Raw genomic sequence first — 18,111 nt, forward strand, 5'->3', positions numbered from 1 at the left:
CCAGGAACCTGGCTTTTCTGAGTGGTCTCCTGGTTGGGTAGAGAACAGCCCAGGGCCAGCTTCCCTTGCTTCTGAGCACCTACCCAGGAACCTGGCCCTGGCAGGCCACCCTGGCAGATCTCCAGGATGTGGCCTCAGGGGCAGAGGTATAAGGGACCTGGGTGAGTCCTTGGAGAGTCCCCTCCATGCCACCTGCCACAGGCACGTCCCAGGGCTCGGTGGGCCAGGTTTGTTTTCCCCCAGTCCCTCCAGTCAGGTCCACGGCCAGATAAGATGAGAGTATCTGGGACCAGCTCAGGTCACTCCTGGGACTCCTGTACCTCGCTGGCTGTGGGTGGAAAGATGAAAGCCAAAAGCCTTCTCTTTCCAAGTCTGGCTCCATCGTGAATTCACAGTTTGAACGCTCCTGGAATCCGAGGTGCCTTCCCGGCGCCCTCCGAGCACGTGGGTTTAGCTCCCACTTTCCCTGATGAATGTCCCTCTAGGGCAGCCCTGGTGAGCCAAGCACATGGGGTGGTGGCGGGGGGGGGGGGGGGGGACCTCGGCAGGGCCACCTAGCAGCTATAGGCTCAAGGCCCTCGGGATAAAGCCACCCCACCTCCCCTCCCTCCAGCTGTTCCCTACCCTCTCTGCCAGAGGCCACGCCGGGAACACCCATGGACAGAGCTCCAAAGGAAAACACAGAGGCCAAGGCGGTTTGGAGAAACCGGTTCCATTTCGATAGCATTTCCTTACAACTGTGCCTGGCTCAGGGCTGGGCAGCGGGTGGCGAAACCCTCCCCGTGTTGCCCAGGTCTGTGGGGGGTGGGAGCAGAAACAAAAAAGTTCTAGGCTAAGGCCGCTGCTATGTCCTGGGTGCAGCAACCTGTGAAATCACATTAATCAAGGAAACGGACGTCCCGCTAAAGTCTGTGGTACTGCACTCTTTAAAAAAAAAAAAAAAAATCAAACAAAAGTAAGATGCCCAAGCCACGGCTTAGGATGACGGCCCCCTGTCCACTCTGAGATGTTGCTGTGACCTGAGTCCTCAATCAATCCTGGACCCAGTCATCACTTGGGGTCATGTGGGAAGGTGACCTCTCGCCCAGTCCCACGATCCTTGCTCGGTGGAGGTCCCAGTGATGTCCCAGGAGGGTGGCATCGGGACACCTGGTAGGCTGAAGCACCCAGTGGGGGACAGTCTGCTTTCTGATCGGGGCCAGGACGGAAAAACAGTCACCTTCCCTGAAGTAAGGGAAGAACACAGTTCTCTAGAAAAAAGTCAGATTTGCCAAGAGAGGAGATGCTGGTGCTGATTTGTAATGTCGATTTGGGGGTAAGTGGGGAAGAGGGAAAAGGAGCCGGGTCGGGGTGTGGGGCTGGCCCGGCCCTGCCAGCCTTCCTGGTGGCTGGGGCACTCAGAGGTTGCTGAAGAGTTCGTTTTTCTTGCTCCAGTCCATCTGCGGGGCCCGTTTGCTGCTGCGCTTCTGGTGGGCCCTCTCTTTGGCCACAGCCAGGGAGATGTTGAAGTCCAGGATGGGGTCGGAGGAGGAGGAGGTAGATGAGGGTGCCGTGCAGTCCTGCTTCTTGAGGCTGTCTTGGGAATTCAGCTGTAAAGAGGAGGGGGCGGCAGAGCGCGGGAGTTAGTGCCTTGGAGAGGTGGCTCCCTTGGGGCGGTGCCCAGGGAAGCCAGGTCACAAGAACTGAACGTGGCTCAGCATGTGACCTCCACACAGGCTGGTGTGCCAGGATCAAATGTGGCCTGGCAATGGACTTCCTGTCACCCAGTGCCACCCCGCTCCGCCCAGCCGGCCGGCCTACCTCCTCACTGGTGTCACTGGAGGTGGATCTCGCCAGGGTTGGCCTGGGGCTCTCGGAGGCCGTCTCGGCCAGGGCTTCACGACTGTTCTCCTGGCACGGAGAGGAGGCGTGTGGGTGGGCAGGGCACGGGGTGGGCAGTCCCGGGCGAGGAAGGGCATTCCCAGGGAAGACAGGCGCCTCGGTCTGAGAAGTTCCACTTAAGCCCTCGCTATCCACCCCAGAGCCCCACCGCCTGAGCCTGCCAGGGCCCCTCGAGGATTTACATTTTCACATTCTTCCAAGGATCAGAGGGTAGCCCGGTTCCACCACCCAGGCAGGAGGAACCATCCATCGTGGGATTAGCCGAGTTACCCGCCCCAGTCCTCCCAATGCAGCCTTTGGGGCTGACTCGCCTTTTGGGACGGCGACCCGGGAGGGGCCTCCTGGAGTGTGGGGACACTGGGAGCACCTTTGCTTGGCGTGGGGAACGCCCATCATGCTCCCTGAGTCTCCTGCAGCCCATCTGACTGTTTACTTGGACTTGACCCCGGGATTCTTGAAGTCTTAACCCCAAAGCTGCCAAGAAGGGCTCTGAAGGAAGGAGGTGGATGAGTTCTAGACCCACAGGCAGAGTGACAGAGGCTCAGGTGGTCCAGGGCCAGCCCCTTGCTGTGTCTGTCCCCCAGCAGGAGCCCCCGGGGAAGGGAAGCCTTTGAGCAGACCCTGCAGAGAGCTCCCGTTCTGTGGTCCGACAGCGAGTCGGCCCATCCTAGAGCCAAGGCCTTGACCAGGGCTGTGGCTTGGTGCTCAGCTCCTGCCTGGGTTCCTCTGTGGCCCCAGCTGCCACCGGGCCCCGCCATCTCCCCCCAGCCTCCGCTGCCTCCTCTTCCCTCTGTCCGGGGAGGACAGGCTTTGTTCTTCCAGCCCAGACTGGAAGTAGCAGGGGCCGGGGAGCGCGCGGCCAGACACTGCAGCTCTGTTCTTGGGGGGAAGAATGGCCGCCTCTGTGCGGTGGGGAGCTAGAGGCGGAGCTTGGCACCCAGGATGGCGGGCTGCGGACGGGCCGGCCAGGCCCCTCTCCCTCCCCGCTGCCTTGGGCCCAGGCGGGGGCTGAGGGATACACGGGCAGTTACATAGCTTGGGGCCCAGGAGGGAGCAGCCTGGAAACCCGCAGTTTCCACCTGAGCCAGATGCTGTCCACCTCCCCCCTCCCCCTGCACACCAGGACTCAGCGCCAGAGAAGCAATTAGGGGTCTGCCTTTACCTTCCGGATCTCTCCATTGGTGAAGGGCTCAGGCAAGGGACCTAGGCGAAGGAGAGAAGAGCGGAGGTGAGGCAGGGGCTCTGGGGAATGCCGATGGAGTGGGGCATGGAAGGCAGTGAAGTTGCGGGCTTTGGGCAGATAAGCAGATCACGTTCCCCAAGGTCAGTGTTTAAAAGTCTCCTGACTGCCACCCACCGTGAGTACCTTTGACATTTTGACAACCCAGCACCCACATACGTTATGCGTGTGTGTGACCAAAGTTTAACGAAACAACTTGCCCTTACTACGTCGCAATGCTTTTTGATATTTTCTATTCAGTTTCATTAAAGAAAAAAAAGATGCTGGCCTCTGCCTACCCGATTAATCCCAAGAACCACCGATGAGTAAGGAGCTGTTTGAAAAAAAGCGCCGTCCTAGAGGGGGCTGAAATTCCAGGCTGGCTGCCTACCAGCCACCCGGGGAGCTTGTTAGAAATACAAATTCCTGGGCTTTGGTATCAGTTTCTGTTTCCGTGGGTCTGGGACAGGCCTAGGAATCAGTATCTTTCAAATGCTTCCTAAGTGACAGCGGCATCACCAGAACTGGGACCACACCCTGGTTATGATTAGTACCTGCATCAGCTGAAAGAAAAGAAGCCCAACTCCTACTGGCCAGTGTGGGGATCGGGGTGGGGCGGGGGACCAGAGGGCTCAGGGCAGAGTCCTGGGTGTGCCCTCCCCCAGCCAATGGGAAACCTGGTGGTGGCAGAAGGGGTCAGAGGGAGAGACACCGGGCCCTGGGGTCACCCTCCCTGGGCTCACTCAGGGTAGACACCCCACCTGGCTGCAAGGGGAGCTGTTCCGTCTCTGGGGACTGGTCAGCCTGGGTGGGTTTCTTCTGAACTCTTAGCTCAAGATCAGTGTGTGTCTTTCTCCTCCCCTGGACCGTGGCCCCGGCACAGGCAGGCATACCTGACGCTCACCCAGCCTTCCCACGGTGGCTGGGCAGGGGATTGCTGGGACACGGGGACACTCACTCCCATCCCCCTGCAAGCAGCCCCTCACCCATGAGCTGTAGGCTGTCTCACTGTGGTAGGGAGGCAGCCGCTGGGAGGGGGCATGCCTCTCCACGGGGAGAGTTACATCCAGCTGGGAGGAGGGTCACCTGGGGAGAGTACCCACCCCCAGGTCTCCCTGCGCAGGTCCTCTGGCCAGAGGCTGCAGGCACTGAGGTTCCCAGGGCGTTCCCACCCAGCCAGAGGGAGACAGAGGAGGGAGGAATGTCTGAGTGTTGATGACTTGGGGGTGGGGGGCAGAGAAGGATGCTGGGGGAGGCCGGGGGAGGTATTTGAGCAGCTGCGGGGAATCCAGATTTCAGCTGTGTCTCCCCACCACATGTTGCCAAGAACAAGGCTGGGGGCTTCTCTTGGCTTGTTTCCCCCTCAGTGAGAAAGGGGATTATCTGAGTGACCTGGTTTCCATGAACTTGGGAGCCAAGGGTAAAGGGGTACCCACCTCCCATGCCCAGGGTCTGCTAGCGACTTCTAACTCACCCATCCCCGCCTCCAGGAACCCCCAGGACCCACTGGGCCCCTCCAGCTGGGGATCTAAGTTTGTGGCAGGACCTTTGCGTGGACCCATCTGCTACAAATATGACCCTCAGGGAGGCCCCACCCATTGCAAAGTCCAAAGATTTACCACCCAGCCCCCCACCCCTCCAGGAGCCATCTTCCCAGGGAGAAAAGTCCAGACCAGGGAGCAGAGCACCACTCAACTCCTCCCTGTCCTGGTGCAGCAGCCCTGCCCCATTTGGCTTGGGCTAGGGCGGGGGAGGTGCCAGGCTTGGCAGGGTGACGCGGGGGATGGGAAGGGCAGGGGCCCAGGGACCCACTGCTCTCTAGAGCCAGCGAGCCTGGGTTTCCAAGACAACCTGAGAGAAGGGAAGGGGAGGTACTGGGCCCTGTCATTGGACTCTGATCTGACCAAGCTAAGGCTGGAAGCCTCTCGAGACTTAACCCTTTCCTCGCATCAGCACTGCCCTGAGAGACTGCTGGGGGGAGAGGGGTGGGGGCCCAGGCCTCCCTCCGCTGCTGCAGCTTTGGCCTGGGAATCGGCAGCTCGCTTCCATCTCGCCCTCCCTCGTGCCAGCTTCCCCCCCGTCATATGCCACCCTCAGAGACCCGATGTCAGCGCCGGCGTCCTCTCCCTGACCCTCTCTCCCAACCTACACCGTCTGCCTCCCGTCCCGTGGGACACAGTAGAGGCTAGAGCACCGGCCCGCACCCCTGACCTGGGGGCCTGGGCCGCCCTGCCCAGCTCACCATGCAGGTGCTCCTGAGACGGGATCACTTTGCATTTCTTGAAGAACTCATCGGTCTCCTTGTCCACCACCAGCAGCTTGGCCTCGTCCCCGCCAGCCTTGATGGCGGACACCACGTCCCCGTGCTGCCTGCCCTCCACGCAGACCCCGTTCACCTGTGGGTGGGGGCAGGGGTTACTGGCACAGGTCTCAGTTCCGGGGTGGGCGGGGGCAGCTGGAAGCAGTACAAGGGGTCCTCTCTGTCCTCGGCCAGTTGGCAACTGGGGGACACTCAGCCCCCCCTTGCCTGTGGAGTCCTGAACCAGGCCAAGTGATCCTCCCACCTGATGGTCAGATGGGGAGGCAGGACACGTGGGAAAAGCCAAAGAAAATAGCCGGCCAAGACTGAACAAACACAGCTGTGACATGGGACGGGAAAGATCTGGGAGGCCTGGGTTGGGCCCCAGCTTTTCTAGGTACTTCCCTCCCTGGGCCTTGGTTTGCTCACATGTAAAATGAGAAGTCTTGGGAGAGCTGAGCTTCCAGCTCTAAGGTTCGAAGACTGAGATTCTGGGACCGGCCCCAAGACACTTGGTTCACGTTTCCTCTCCCAACGAGCATAGCACAAGGGTGTAAGAGTGTGCCTGAGAGCCCCACTTGGGAGAAGGATTTCATCCTCCTGCCCGCATCCTCGTGCCTGGCATGAAGGCCTCGGGCAGAGGGAAGCTCTGGCGATGGCCCCAGACGTCTAGCTGGATGGACGGGTGCATCGTGGACAGCTGAGTGTGTCTGCTCGGTGACGAAGAGCCCAGGGGAGATCCAGGCAGGAGAGAAGTCAGTCCATCTCTCCATCCGTCCACCACCCATCTTTCCTTCCTTCCTTTTTTTTTAAAAATTTTTTTTTTTTGCCACACCGCATGGCTTGTGGATCTCAGTTCCCCGACCGGGGATTGAACCCAGGCCCCAGGAGTGGAAGCGCACAGTCCTAACCACTGGACCGCCAGGGAAGTCCCCCATGTTTCCTTCCTTTTGTCCTTCCTTCCTTCCTTCCCACTCCCCCACCATCCTCCCCCGTCTCCCATCCATCCATCTGTCTGGTATCTCTGGGCTGCCCGAGCCTCACAGGCTAATAATGAAGGAGCAATGATGTGACGCCTGCCGCAGGGGAGGCCTCCTGCAGTCAGGAAGGAAGAGCCTGGGAGGAAAGCAAGAAGCGTTACCTCCACGATGCGGTCCTGGGCCCGGAGCCCCGAGGCCTCAGCGGGCGAGTCTGGGTCCACTGCCCGGATGAACTGGCCTGGCTTGGACTTGTCACTGTGCAGGTTGAAGCCGTAGCCGTTGGGGCCCTTCTTCATGGCGCAGAGCCGTGGCCGAAGCTCGTGCTGCGGGGAGAAAGGAGGGGCCACGGTCATCCCACAGCACCCCGGGTTCTGCCCTCCCTGCTCCGTGCCTGACCCCACCTCCCCACCGAGGAGAACTGGGGGAGGACGCAACATGCTGGCCTGGGACTCAGAAGACCCGAGACCCGGCACTGCAGCAACCCGGCCGGGTGACCCTGGGCAGGCCACCGTTCCCTCTTCTGGCAGATGCGGGGTGGGAGCAGGTTAGCTCAAGTCTCTCCCCTTCTGACATTCTAAGGGTAATCACGTTATTTTGATCACTACCTCGTCTCTCAGCGGGTAGCATCCCTGCCAGCCTGGCTGGGTACCTGGGACAGGGACTGGGGACCCCCAGCCCTTTTGTACTCAATATTGTCTGCAGCGGGGGAAGCAAGGGCAGCTGGTTACTCAAAGCTGGTCAGCATGTTTACAGTAAAGCGTCTCCTCGCCCACACGGACTCCTGTCTCGTCCCCACCAAGCAAAATGGCCCAGCCAGAAGGGAGCCGGGGGCCAGATGACCACAGACCGGAGGGAGGCACAGCCAGGGGTCCCGGTCGGGACAGGCACATCCCACCGGCAGAACCAAGGCTGAGGGGAAAGGCAGCAACAGAACCCCAAAGACCGTGTGGGTCCCCAAGGAGCCTGAATGGGGAGGGGAGCGGTGGGGAGCAGGGCTGGGCTGAAGGGAGCCCCGTGTGGCTGTGGCCATGGCCTGGAGAGGGGGACCCACGGAAAAGGCACAGGAAGATTGCTCTTAAACACTCAGACCCTCCGCTGAAAACAGTTTTCACCAGCCTAAGCAGCTTAGCTTAGAAGCTGCAGCCCTGGGGTACGTTTACAAGACGGAGGGAATACAGTGTGAGGGGGCCAGAGGCCTGAGCCCATGACCGACTTGGGGTGCCTCTCCCCCTTCTCCAAGGCCTGCGAGCTCTGGGTTATCACCAGGCTGCCAGGTATCTCCCGCTGAGGAGCTATGTGACCTGGGGCAAGTAATTTCCTTCTCAGAGCCTAGGGTTCATTGTTTGTAGACCATTCTTAGTGCCAGGGTTGCTAGGAGGTCCAGGGGGTAATTAACATATGTGGGAACACCTGACCACGCTAAAATCTCTGTGCCCGGTTTGCCATCGTTGCTAATATCAATACAAGCTGAGAAGTGAGATTCTGAGGGTGGGGTGGGGTGCCGGGTAGCTCTGAGACCTCACTCCCCAGCTGGGAGAGGAGAAGGCAAGGGAGGGGTGGGGAGGGAGAGGAGGGCTTACAGGCCTCCTGCCCCAACTCGCTGGCCCCAGGAGGCGGCCGCCGTCTGCAGTGAAGCCTCAGTCCCCACCCCTCTGCTCCGGGAGGGGTAGGGAGGTGGCCAGAGGAGGGTGACTCTGCTTTCCTTTAGATGCCTGGGTGGGCCTTTGTGTGTTTCAGGATGTTGGTAGGGGGTGTGGAGAGGCCAAGACAGGAAGGAGGGGTGAGGCGACGTTTAGGCCTGGGTTTACCCTAATCTGGGCTAGAGGCCCCGTGCGCTCTCACTTCACCCCAGACCACAGCTGAGACAGTTAAGTGAGCATAAAAAAGTGGGAGGCGCCCACGGAGGCACCCTCTTTTCTCCAGTTCTCCTCATCCCTTCTGGTCCTCACTGCAGGCCCACCCCCCACCCCCGCTGATGCCCCCCTCCCGCTGCTTCCCCTGGGGTGTGGGGGGGAGGCCCTCCCGCAGCCTGCAGCCCCCGCCCCCCACCGGGATCTAGTTCCGGGAGTGAGGCTCTTTTCCCCTCAAGCTAATCCCTCCGCGGAGCTGCCAGCCCAGCCCTCCCCCAGGCCCAGGGGAACAGGAACAGGTCCGACCAGTTGCTACCACGGGGCAGGCAGCTTTCTGCCCCAGCCGGGCAGTGCTCTGCAGTCACCCTGAGAAAGCGGGGAGGGTGAATCACGGGGAAGGGAGAGGGCAGCTCTGGTGTCTCTGCTCCCCCCGCCGCCCCTCACTCCAGAGAGCCTTCCCTCCATCCTCGAGATAGGGTTAGGGGTAGGGTGAGGGTTAAGCCTGACCCCTATCCTCGAGATGGGGAAACTGAGACAGGAAGCCCATTGCCTGATGTCAGAGCTTCACGGTGGAGAAGCCAGGACGCCACCCCGGGCTCTGACTTGGGACCTGTGCTCCCGCCACCATCCCTGGAAGGACCCAAGCCCAGGCTGGGAGGAGGCCCACTGGAGGTGGGGAGTTGCAAACACCGCTTGCAGCCTCTGCTGGGAGGGGCAAGGAGATGATGAAACCGCAGGCTTCCTTCCGAGGCTCAGGCTCGTGGCCTCTCGCGGGGCGACACGGGGTCGAGCAGGCCTGGCGGCTTCGGGTGTCCTCCTGGCTGGCGGGGCGGCACTGGCTGCCCCCGTGATGGGTCCCTGTGCCGCGGGCTTCCCTCCCTGATCCGCAGCACCTTTCACCCCGGGGACCCTTGCCTGGTGACTTGTCGTGTGCACCTCACTTCCTTCTGCTGGCGCCAAGCCATGAGGATCTCAGGGCAGATTCACCTGCAGAGCCCAGGCCCCCGCTGCTCCCTTCCCCCTGCACTGGGACCTGTTCCGTTGCTTTCTGGGGTGGCTGGGGCGGGGGACAAGGAAACCCCAGGCGTTTTCCGAAGCGCTCAGACAGGTATAGAGTCCCACCCAGCTCCCATCTTCCCCAGTCCCCAGAGGCTCCCTCCCTTCCCATGGGGCTGGGGGGGGGGGCTTCCCATTCTTCCCGAGTTGCTCTCCACCCTTCCCCCAGCTGCCCCCAGGAGGCGTCATTGCCAGCTGCTGAGTCAGCCCATCAAAGGCGCCCATCCCAGCCTGGCGGAGGCTGCTGCTGTCAGGAGTCCTGGGGGCAGCTCCCTCAGGGTGTGTGGTCAGCACCGAGAAGAGAAGATGGGGACGGGAGGTGTCAGGTGCTGGCCGGAGCTTGGCCACCATTGCTCTGGGCCCACACCCCAGAGCTGGGGCAAGGGGAAGAAATGGAACATCTGGGACATCCTGGGGGTGGCATGCGGCTCCCAGGAGCTCAGGAGGGGACCTGTGCCATGGTGGCAGCTCCGGAGGGGAACATGGCCCCAGCGTGTTCAGAGATTCAGGGGGGTCTTCCAGTGTGGATGACAGCTCGGAAGGAAAGATCAGGATCTGCTCAGTGGGGAGACTGGCAGAGAAGTGAGAGGAAAGACCAGGAGGCGGTGGTGGCCGACGGGCTGTGCAAATGGGCCAGGGCGGCTGGGGGCTGGATGAGTCTCTCACTTCCAGACAATGCCAGACCTGCCTTCCAGAACAGACCCTGTCAGGAGAGCTGCCTCTAGACTCTTCCCATGGGGGCTTCTCCCACCCTGCGGGTCTCGGGCTGCCCCGAGCCTTGCACAGGCCTGCCCCGGCTGCTGGCTCCATTCCGTCCTCTTCACCCAGGGAGCCCAGTCACCTCCACCCACTCAGCCCAGGGAGCGGATGTTGGGCACGGAATTCAATAGGCACCACCAGCAGCCACCTGGAAAGCTGGGGAAAGTCGATACCCTAATCCTGGTGACCGTCTCTGGGGAGCAGGCCCAGGGCCGCTCCCTGCTCCTCCTTGGGGAGGGCGGCTGGGGGCCAACGCCCCACTGGGCCCAGCCCCGCCCTGGCCGGTGCCATGGTGATGGGCCCTATAGAAAACAAGCCAGGCTGCTTCTCCCAGGCCAGCCAGCTCCGGGCCCCAGAAGGGGCGGCTGGAGGAGCAGCAAGACCACCGGGGTGGCTAGGGGAACAGAGGTGACTCGTCACCTCCCAAGGCTGCCCTTCCCCCCAGCCCGGCCAGCCGAGGGCTCTTCTTTATGCAAATAAGATAAGAATGATACCCTGCCCCCACGCTGGGGAATCAGCCCCAACAAGGGAGGAGGGGGGGGGTGGAGAGATGGAGCCCTGGCTGTTCTGGTGGGGGAGGGGTGGGGTATACTGGGTGTAAGGAGCCCGGGCTGCAGCTCAGGCCGCTCCGCGGGGCTCTTGGAGACACAGGCCTGGGTCTGGTGCCAACTCTTCAAGGAAACCAGGATGGAGCGAGCTGCCTCTGCCTGGGGGTGACGTGTGACTGGGCAGCACGGGGGCACTGTCCTTAGGCCAGGCTGGGAAGTGACCAGGAGCTCAGACTGCTGGCCAGTGTCCAGGCTCTAGGCTGAAGGCATCCTCTCCTCACCCAAAGGGAGGTGACCAAGGGCTCGGCTGTCACTGACCCATGATCTCTGGCCCTGATGTGGCTTCATTTATTTCTCCCTAGAAGACACCCCAGCCCAAGGTCTGTGCACACTGAGGAATTCTGGCCGCCTCCCTCTGCAAAAAAGGAGCGACTCTAGGCCTTGATCTCGTGCTTTGCCGTTTCTCAGCGGGAAGGCCCTTCTCCGGAGACCCGCAGGGTGGGATCCAGATGATAAAGTGGGGCTGCTTCTCTGACACCCCCACGCAGGGACCCTGAGCCAGGTTCTCCCTCTGGCTCTTTTCTCCCGGTGCTGGCCAGAGACCCACCCGATGGGGAGTTTGGCTCAGTTCTCCCCAGGCCTGGGCAAGCCTGGGATAGAGCAGGCTGGTACCTGGGCTGCGGCCTGGCTGGATACCACCCAGGCTGGCAGGCTCTCTACCATCATCCCTCCTCACCCTCCTTCCAGAAGTTGCTGGATTTAACTCCTGTGGGCTGTCCCGAGAGGCTCTGTGAGGACCTTCTCGGAGCTTGTGAAATCGGGGCTCTACGTTTAGTGAGCACTTACTAAGTGCCAAGCACCCCACCAGGGCTTTATAAGTGTATATTCTTGTCAGGACCCAACTGTAACCCTTTGGGAGGAGGGTATTATTGCCCTCACTTCACAGATGAGGAAACTCAGGTTCAAACAGCTGGCATAAACCGCTCAAGTACACACAGCTGATGGGAGGAGAGGGTCGGCTTTGAGCTCAGCTCTAGAGCAGCAGTGCCCAGAGAAACAGAACGCCAGTCATGTAGCTAACTTAAACGTTTCTAGTAGCCAAATTAAAACGTAAAAAGAAACAAGAGAAATCAATTTTAATATCTTACTTAACACAACATATCTAAAATATTATCATTCTAACACGTAATCTAGTTAAAAGTTATTAATGGCATACTGTACATCCTTTTTCCTGTACTAAGTTTTCCAAATCTGGTGTGCATTTTATTTTTCACTTACGGCACATCTCAATTTCAACCAGCACATTTCAAGCGCTAAGAGCCACACGTGGCCAGTGGCTGCCCAAATGGCCCGTACAGACCCTAGAGGTCTCACTCTCAACTCTTAGGCTGTCCCCTACGTCCCCATGGCCTTTGCTGTTTCAACTGGGCATCACGACCTTATAAACAAGCACAGGGAGAGGCCGGAGCCTTTGTCCCTGGAAAGTCAGAGCTCCGGCCTCAGTCCCCCAGCCTTGGGTGGCACTAGAACCCAGGCCTCGGGGCATCTGTACCACTTGTCCTTTTCAGGGAGCAGGAAGCCAAACAGGGTCTGGGGTCGGGGGACGTGGTGAACTGTCCTACCCTGAGGGGTGGGGGAGGAAGGCCAAGGTCGACAGCCAAGGTCAGCCTCTCAGGGGGAGTCCTTTGTGCTACAGGGAGCCCCAGAGCCAGCAAGGACAGTTCTCAGGCCCTGGGGATGAGGGTAGAGACTTGGTCACCAGACTCCCGGCTGGGCCCATAGTGTGAGAAGGGATGGGGCCTGGAGCCTGCCCCTTCTGGGCTGAGGCCTTCCATCGGGGCTGACACTTTTCCTGATGTTGTCCCCTGGGGACAGAAGCACCTGGGAGCCCTGGATCCTTGCAGGGAGCTGGTTCCAGCAGCCTGAATTTACGCTGCTGTGATGGCCCTGGTATGGCCCAGAATGTGACGGGCAGAGACACCCAGCTGGAGGGTCAGGCCCTTAAGCACAACCCAAGCCGGATGGACGTGCAGACACTGGAGTCAGAGTGAGCGGAGTTCTCAGACACAGCCCTGCTACAGGGTAAGGGCTCCCTACTGAGAACCGTGGGGCCACCGCCCGCACTGATGGAGCCTCAGTCTCCGCATATGGACAAGGGGGCTAGTAGCTACCCCGTAGGGTGGTCGTGTGGATTAACTGAGATCAGGCGTGTTTAGTACACAGCACATCGCCAGACACACATAATAACTACCATTTACTTATTATTTATCAACTTACAAAATGGAGAAAATAATACCTGATTTGCAGGGTTGTGGTGAGGGAAGAAAAAGAAAAAAATCAGTGAAGTGTGTATCACTATCTCTAGGGCCGGGCAACTAGTAGGCTTAGAGTAGCTCCCATTATTGGGGTCTAGAGCTCTGGTTTCTCTCTGTAAGAGGCTCACAGCACCCTCAAGACCTTGGCCAGGCCCCGTCTTCCCCTAATTCCTAAGCGCTCCCTGACTTCCTCAGGGATCCATGGGATGGGAAGCCTGGGGAGGAAGAGAAGGGCCCCCCCATGGAGACAGGACGAGGTTCCTTGAGAAAAAAGCCCCTTTCTCTTTCCAAGAGAATCATCTCCAGGACTGAACAGGAACCAGAAGGTCAGAACCAGGGGCTATCCCAGGGGAGAAAGAAATCCCAAGTATGTGACTTAAGAGGAGGAACGAGCACACAAGCCGTCACACCCTGTCCATTTCCAATCCAAACATCCTGCAGCTCAAGCCCTGCTCTGCCCTCGCAGACTCCAGCTCGGTCCATGTGAAACGGGAACATGGGAAAGAGGTTGGAGGATGCCAGCTAATGGTGCCCACCCCCGACTTTGCCACCTGGGGTACCTCTGGGATCAAGGTCAGGCGTGGCGGGAACCCACCCCACGCTGGGCACTTAACACACACCTTCCGCATCATCTCATCAAATCTCTCCCACAACCCTACAGGGTGGGGTCGGGGTCCCCATTTCACAGAGGGAGAAGCTGAGGCTCGTGGGGAACGCTGAACAATCAGAGTCCCAGAGCCAGAGGGCAGCAGGGCTGGGATTCACAGACTTTTGGCTCTCTAGTTTGAAAACGGAAGCTGCTAGTAGGCAAGAAAAAGGAGCGAGTAAAGCTCTATCTGGAATTCCAATCTCCGGGTGTGCTCTCGAGGCACGAACAGGCCCAGGTGGGTTGGGCCGAGATGAATTAGGACAAAGTCCCCCATGGCTGTTTCGCATTCATCCATTCACGCAAAAATGATTTATTGAGCCCCTCCCTGCTCGGTGCCGGGGACAGAGATGGGGATATGAACATAAATCAGCCACAGCTGTTGCCCTTGGGACCCAGCACGGGCTGGTGGAGCAGATATGAACAGATGATTGAGATATTGCGTGTTCCGTGTGAGAAAAGGTGGAAGGACAGGGGGCAGAAGGAGGTGAGGGAAGAGCTCACGATGCCTGCGGGGTCGAGGAAAGGTTTCCTGGGAGGTGAGTGGTCTTGGGGAGCGTGCTTGGTGCGGAAGAGGACTGAGGGTTCCCACGTGCAGATATCAGGGGCGAAGGCTCAAAGCACATGGCATGCTGGGAGGGAATTCGGACCCTCGGTGTGGTTTGGTGGGCTGGTGGGGACAAGAGGGGCGGTGGCGAGAGAAGCCTGCCGGATTGTGAAGGGCTGATTCTTCAATGACAGCGACCCCAGATGGAGCGCTTTCGGATGCCAGGCTTGGCCATGGCAGCACGTGCCCTACGGGAGAGGCAGATCCAGGGCTAGCTGCCCCCTGGGTGGGCGTGTAATCATCACTGTGACATATGTATTAATTCAGATCTCAGCAACCAACGTTCACTGAGCATTTACTTAGTGGAGGCTCTGAGCTACTGGCTCGACAGGCATCCTCATGTAACCCCCGCCAACGCCACGAGGCCCCTGCTGTCACCCCCAATTTACACAAGAGGAAATGGAAGCTTAGAGAAACTTGGCTCGCTCGTGGTGGCCCAGGGAGTGCAGCTGAGCTGGCTCAGGCCTGCCCAGCCCCCGCTGTGGGCCCCGTGCCGGCTGCCCAGCTCAAGGATTTAGGCCTCATCCTGTGACTGCGGGGGGCCGTGAGCAGGGGTGCTGTTGCTCCTCCCTCCCCGTGGGTGGAGGTGTGCCGAGCTGGAAGCACCCCGCCACCTCCTCCGAGATCAGGACTACGGGCACCCCTCGCCCTCTGCCCTGCATCGTTCTCGACCCAGGCCGCTCTTCCCAGTGAGATGTCACCCGCCACCCGCTCTGCATGACATTTTCCCACCAACACCTTTTTCACTTCTGAGAACTAACGATGATGTCATTAACAGCCCCCACTTTGTAAACGAATTCAGACTCAAACTAATCAGTTAACATTCAAACGCTGGGTATATCCCTTACATAGACATCCCTTGTCTCTTCAGGGAACGATGAACTCTTATGATGTCTATTAACTTCTTTTTTCTTTTCTTTTTTTGCAACGACAGGGCGGGTCATCTGCAGGCCCACCGTACCAGACTTCATGGGAACCTCCCACCAGAAGGACTGAATGCTGCTCAGCGGCCATGCAGAGGCTAAGAGACACCCCGCTCACAGCTGGGATTCAAATGCCTGGGCGTACAGATGCTCAGTCCAGCACACTAGGGGCTCAAGGACCTTCCATTAGCTGTAAAATTCTAGAGAAGGCAGGTGTCACTGGAATCCAACGCCCTCATTTTATTGATGGGAGAACCAAGGCTCAGAGAAGTTCTGATTTGCTCGTTGACCTGGAACCCCAAGAGGCCTGGTGATGGTGTCCCCGGGACTGGCTGGAGGGTTCTGTTCCCTTCCACGGGCCCAACAGAGCATACACACAAATGCAGGTGTCACGCCACTACCTGGGGCAACCCCATCCTGCGCTCACCCAGAGAGCAGAAGCCAACCTCTGCTGCTCCTCAGGTGGCCTGGTGGGGAGCACATGTGCTACGTCAAGCCTCCGTCCTGGCCTCTGCGCCCCCCAGCTCCCCGCAGGCCCTCCTGCACCCAGCAGCAAAACCGAAAGGGCACCAGGAGGAGCTAAACATGACTGCAACCTAGGGGGGCGGGTCGGGGAGGCCGGTTACTTGTGCCAGTGCCGAAGTCCAAAAAAAACAAAAACAGAACAGGAATGGTCAATCGATGCCCTCGGCACAAAGTTCAAACTGGATTTCTGCCTGGGACCAGAGGTCATGGGTTCCAACTCCCCGGTGTCAAACCCCTGCCAGGGGTGCTCCGACCCCACCCCCACCCTTGCCAATGCCAGCTTGTTAGCGGCAGGAAGCAGGAGCCTGGTGGCCCTGGCGTTCTCGGCACTCAGCTCTGGCTGGACAGGGCTCCTGGTGACTTCACCTCCACCAACCCAACCGGCCCTCTCCGGCTTCACCTGCTACCCTTAAAGGCTGAACTGTGCCCTTTCTCTGTCAAGGGAGGCTCCTACTGGCACCACGGACACCCCTGCCAGCAGGTGGAGAGCTGGTGAAGCCAAACGGGCCCAGGGGATGCCCTGGTCCTGCTCCCCACAACCCCACCCTGAGGCCCCCCCTTCACTCTCCGGGGAACGGCAGGCTCAGTACAACTTCCCTTTTGCCTCCGCCCCTCCTACGGCCGATCCAAACTGGGGTCATGAGAGGAAACACCAAACGTGGTTAGAAAGCAACCAGTCTGCTTGCTGTCCAGGGACTGGAGTGAGACAGCTGATGCCCGGGCAAGACCACCTGCTGTCCGCTGTCCAGCCCAGGAACGCTGGACCACTCCCGCCGCCGTTTCTCCTCCTCCAAGGTCTTCCCTCCCGCTCCCAGATACTAGCCAGCGCTTACTCCTCACATTCCTGAGAATCATAAATCCCCCTGGGTGGCAGAGCTGCCACCATCCCCCAGACCAGACGCCTCTGCGCCTCCTCCCTGAGCCCCACCCCCATACATCGCCTTGGGACGGTGGAGCTTCTTTCTTAGAAGTCACACCGGACTTCAGGAGGATGAAGTCCAGCCAGCCGGAAGTTCATGATACACACGCCAGCCAGCGGGCTGTGGGGAAGGGGGGAAGTGCCTGAGAACCCAGCGTGTGACCCCCTCCCCTCCCCTCCCAGCGCTGCAGCTCCACACAGAAAGAGCGTAGTTATTCCTCTAGCTTTTTGAAGTCGGGGCCGCTCTAGCCTCACCCCAGCTCCATTTACCACCCCCAGGGGCCGTGGAGAAAGCTGGTCACTTCACCAGGAGGGGCGGGATTGGGAGTCCCAAGGGACCGGAGCAGACACCACCGACAGAGTCGAGGAAAAGGGGACTGGGCTCCCTGGAGCCGCTCGCCCTCACCCTCACTCCCAAAGGCGCTCAGGGTCCCAGCCCAGTCTGGGGAGAGGGAGTAGGGGTCGCGGGACGCAGCCTCAAGGCTGTAACTGCCAGTTCGCCCGGTTGGCGGGCGGAAGCAGTCTCCCCCGTGAGGATCCAGTTTCAGAAAGACAAGGCGGCAGCAGGGCTGGGCGTCCGGGGCGCCTGGGTCTCTGGACTACTCTCCCTCCCACCCGGTTCCAGCCTCGCCGTCCGGCCCGGGCCCGCACTTACCCGCTCCTGATGGCTCTTCTCGGCCTCGTGCGGCTCCGGCGCGGCGGCGGGCGGCTCATTTTCGCCGCCAGCCCCCTGCTCCTCGGCGGCGGCCGGCGGCTCGGCCTGCCCGGATCCTTCCTGGGGGCGCAGCATCTCCTCCCGGACCTGGACGCCCAACTTCTGCAGCCGCTCGTCGGTCTCGGGGTCGACCACCAGCAGGCGCACGGAGTTGAGTGCGGCACGGATGCGGCTCACCACCTGCTGGTGGGTCTCTTTCTCCACGTTCTCGCCATTCACCTCCACTAGCCGGTCTCCGGCCAGCAGTCCCGACTTCTCGGCCGGCGAGCCGGGCTCCACCAGCCGGATGAACTGGCCTACCTTGCCCTTTTCCCCGTGCAGGTGGAAGCCGTAGCCGTTCGGACCCTTCTCCAGGCAGCAGAGCCGGGGTAGAGGCGCCCCGGCCGCCGCGTCCGTGCTCATCTCGCCCTGCAACGGCTCAGCGGCGTCCGGTCGGGGTCCGGAGACGGGACGGTCCACCCCTTCTTCTCACCCTGCGGGCCGGGAGACGAGAGCGAGGGCGGCAGGGAAAGCCCGCGCCGCCGAACTGGCAGAGCGAGCAGGTGTCCTGGGAGCGGCGGAGGCGAACTGCGAGGAGCCGAAGCCGAAGCTCACGGACCAATCCCCGCCGTGCGCGGAGTCTGAGCGTTCCAGAGCCCGCCCAGGCTGCTTATTCCGGGGGGCGGGGCCGCGTGGAGGGTGTGGACCACCGAGGGCCAATCAGACACCACGGAGAGGGGGCGCTCTGGCAGGGTGAACGACACCGGCCAATGGGAGCGCGCAGGGGTGAGTTTCTGCTCTCAGCGCGGCGCCCCGCGGCGGGAGAAGAAAGAGGGCTCAGGAAGTGGAAGTGTCTGTTACCAAGTGGCTGGTTGAGGCCCGGGGGTGGG

The 18,111-nt window shown here is 60.4% G+C and overlaps 1 protein-coding gene across 1 annotated transcript; it reads right to left on the reverse strand.

Moving 5' to 3' along the window:
• Positions 1-692: 692 nt before the first annotated feature.
• NHERF1 (NHERF family PDZ scaffold protein 1) lies at positions 693-17,867 on the reverse strand. Its single transcript, XM_033847615.2, has 6 exons — positions 17,183-17,867; positions 6,541-6,702; positions 5,343-5,496; positions 3,044-3,084; positions 1,801-1,890; positions 693-1,589 (listed from the first exon to the last, which is right to left on the reverse strand). Exons 1-6 carry the CDS (start codon positions 17,642-17,644, stop codon positions 1,398-1,400), a joined length of 1,101 nt encoding a protein of 366 aa, XP_033703506.1. The 5' UTR covers positions 17,645-17,867; the 3' UTR covers positions 693-1,397.
• Between the last annotated feature and the right edge of the window lie 244 nt (positions 17,868-18,111).

The sequence above is a fragment of the Tursiops truncatus genome, chromosome 20, assembly GCF_011762595.2.
Source record: "Tursiops truncatus isolate mTurTru1 chromosome 20, mTurTru1.mat.Y, whole genome shotgun sequence".
Lineage (NCBI taxonomy): Eukaryota > Metazoa > Chordata > Mammalia > Artiodactyla > Delphinidae > Tursiops > Tursiops truncatus.

Coding starts and splice junctions, on each gene's coding strand:
- NHERF1 (XM_033847615.2), bottom strand. CDS start 17,644: ATGAGCACGGACGCGGCGGCCGGGGCGCCTCTACCCCGGCTCTGCTGC. Junction 6,703..17,182: donor AGAAGAGCCATCAGGAGCGG/GTAAGTGCGGGC, acceptor TTCTCCCCGCAG/CACGAGCTTCGGCCACGGCT. Junction 5,497..6,540: donor CCCAGGACCGCATCGTGGAG/GTAACGCTTCTT, acceptor CCCCACCCACAG/GTGAACGGGGTCTGCGTGGA.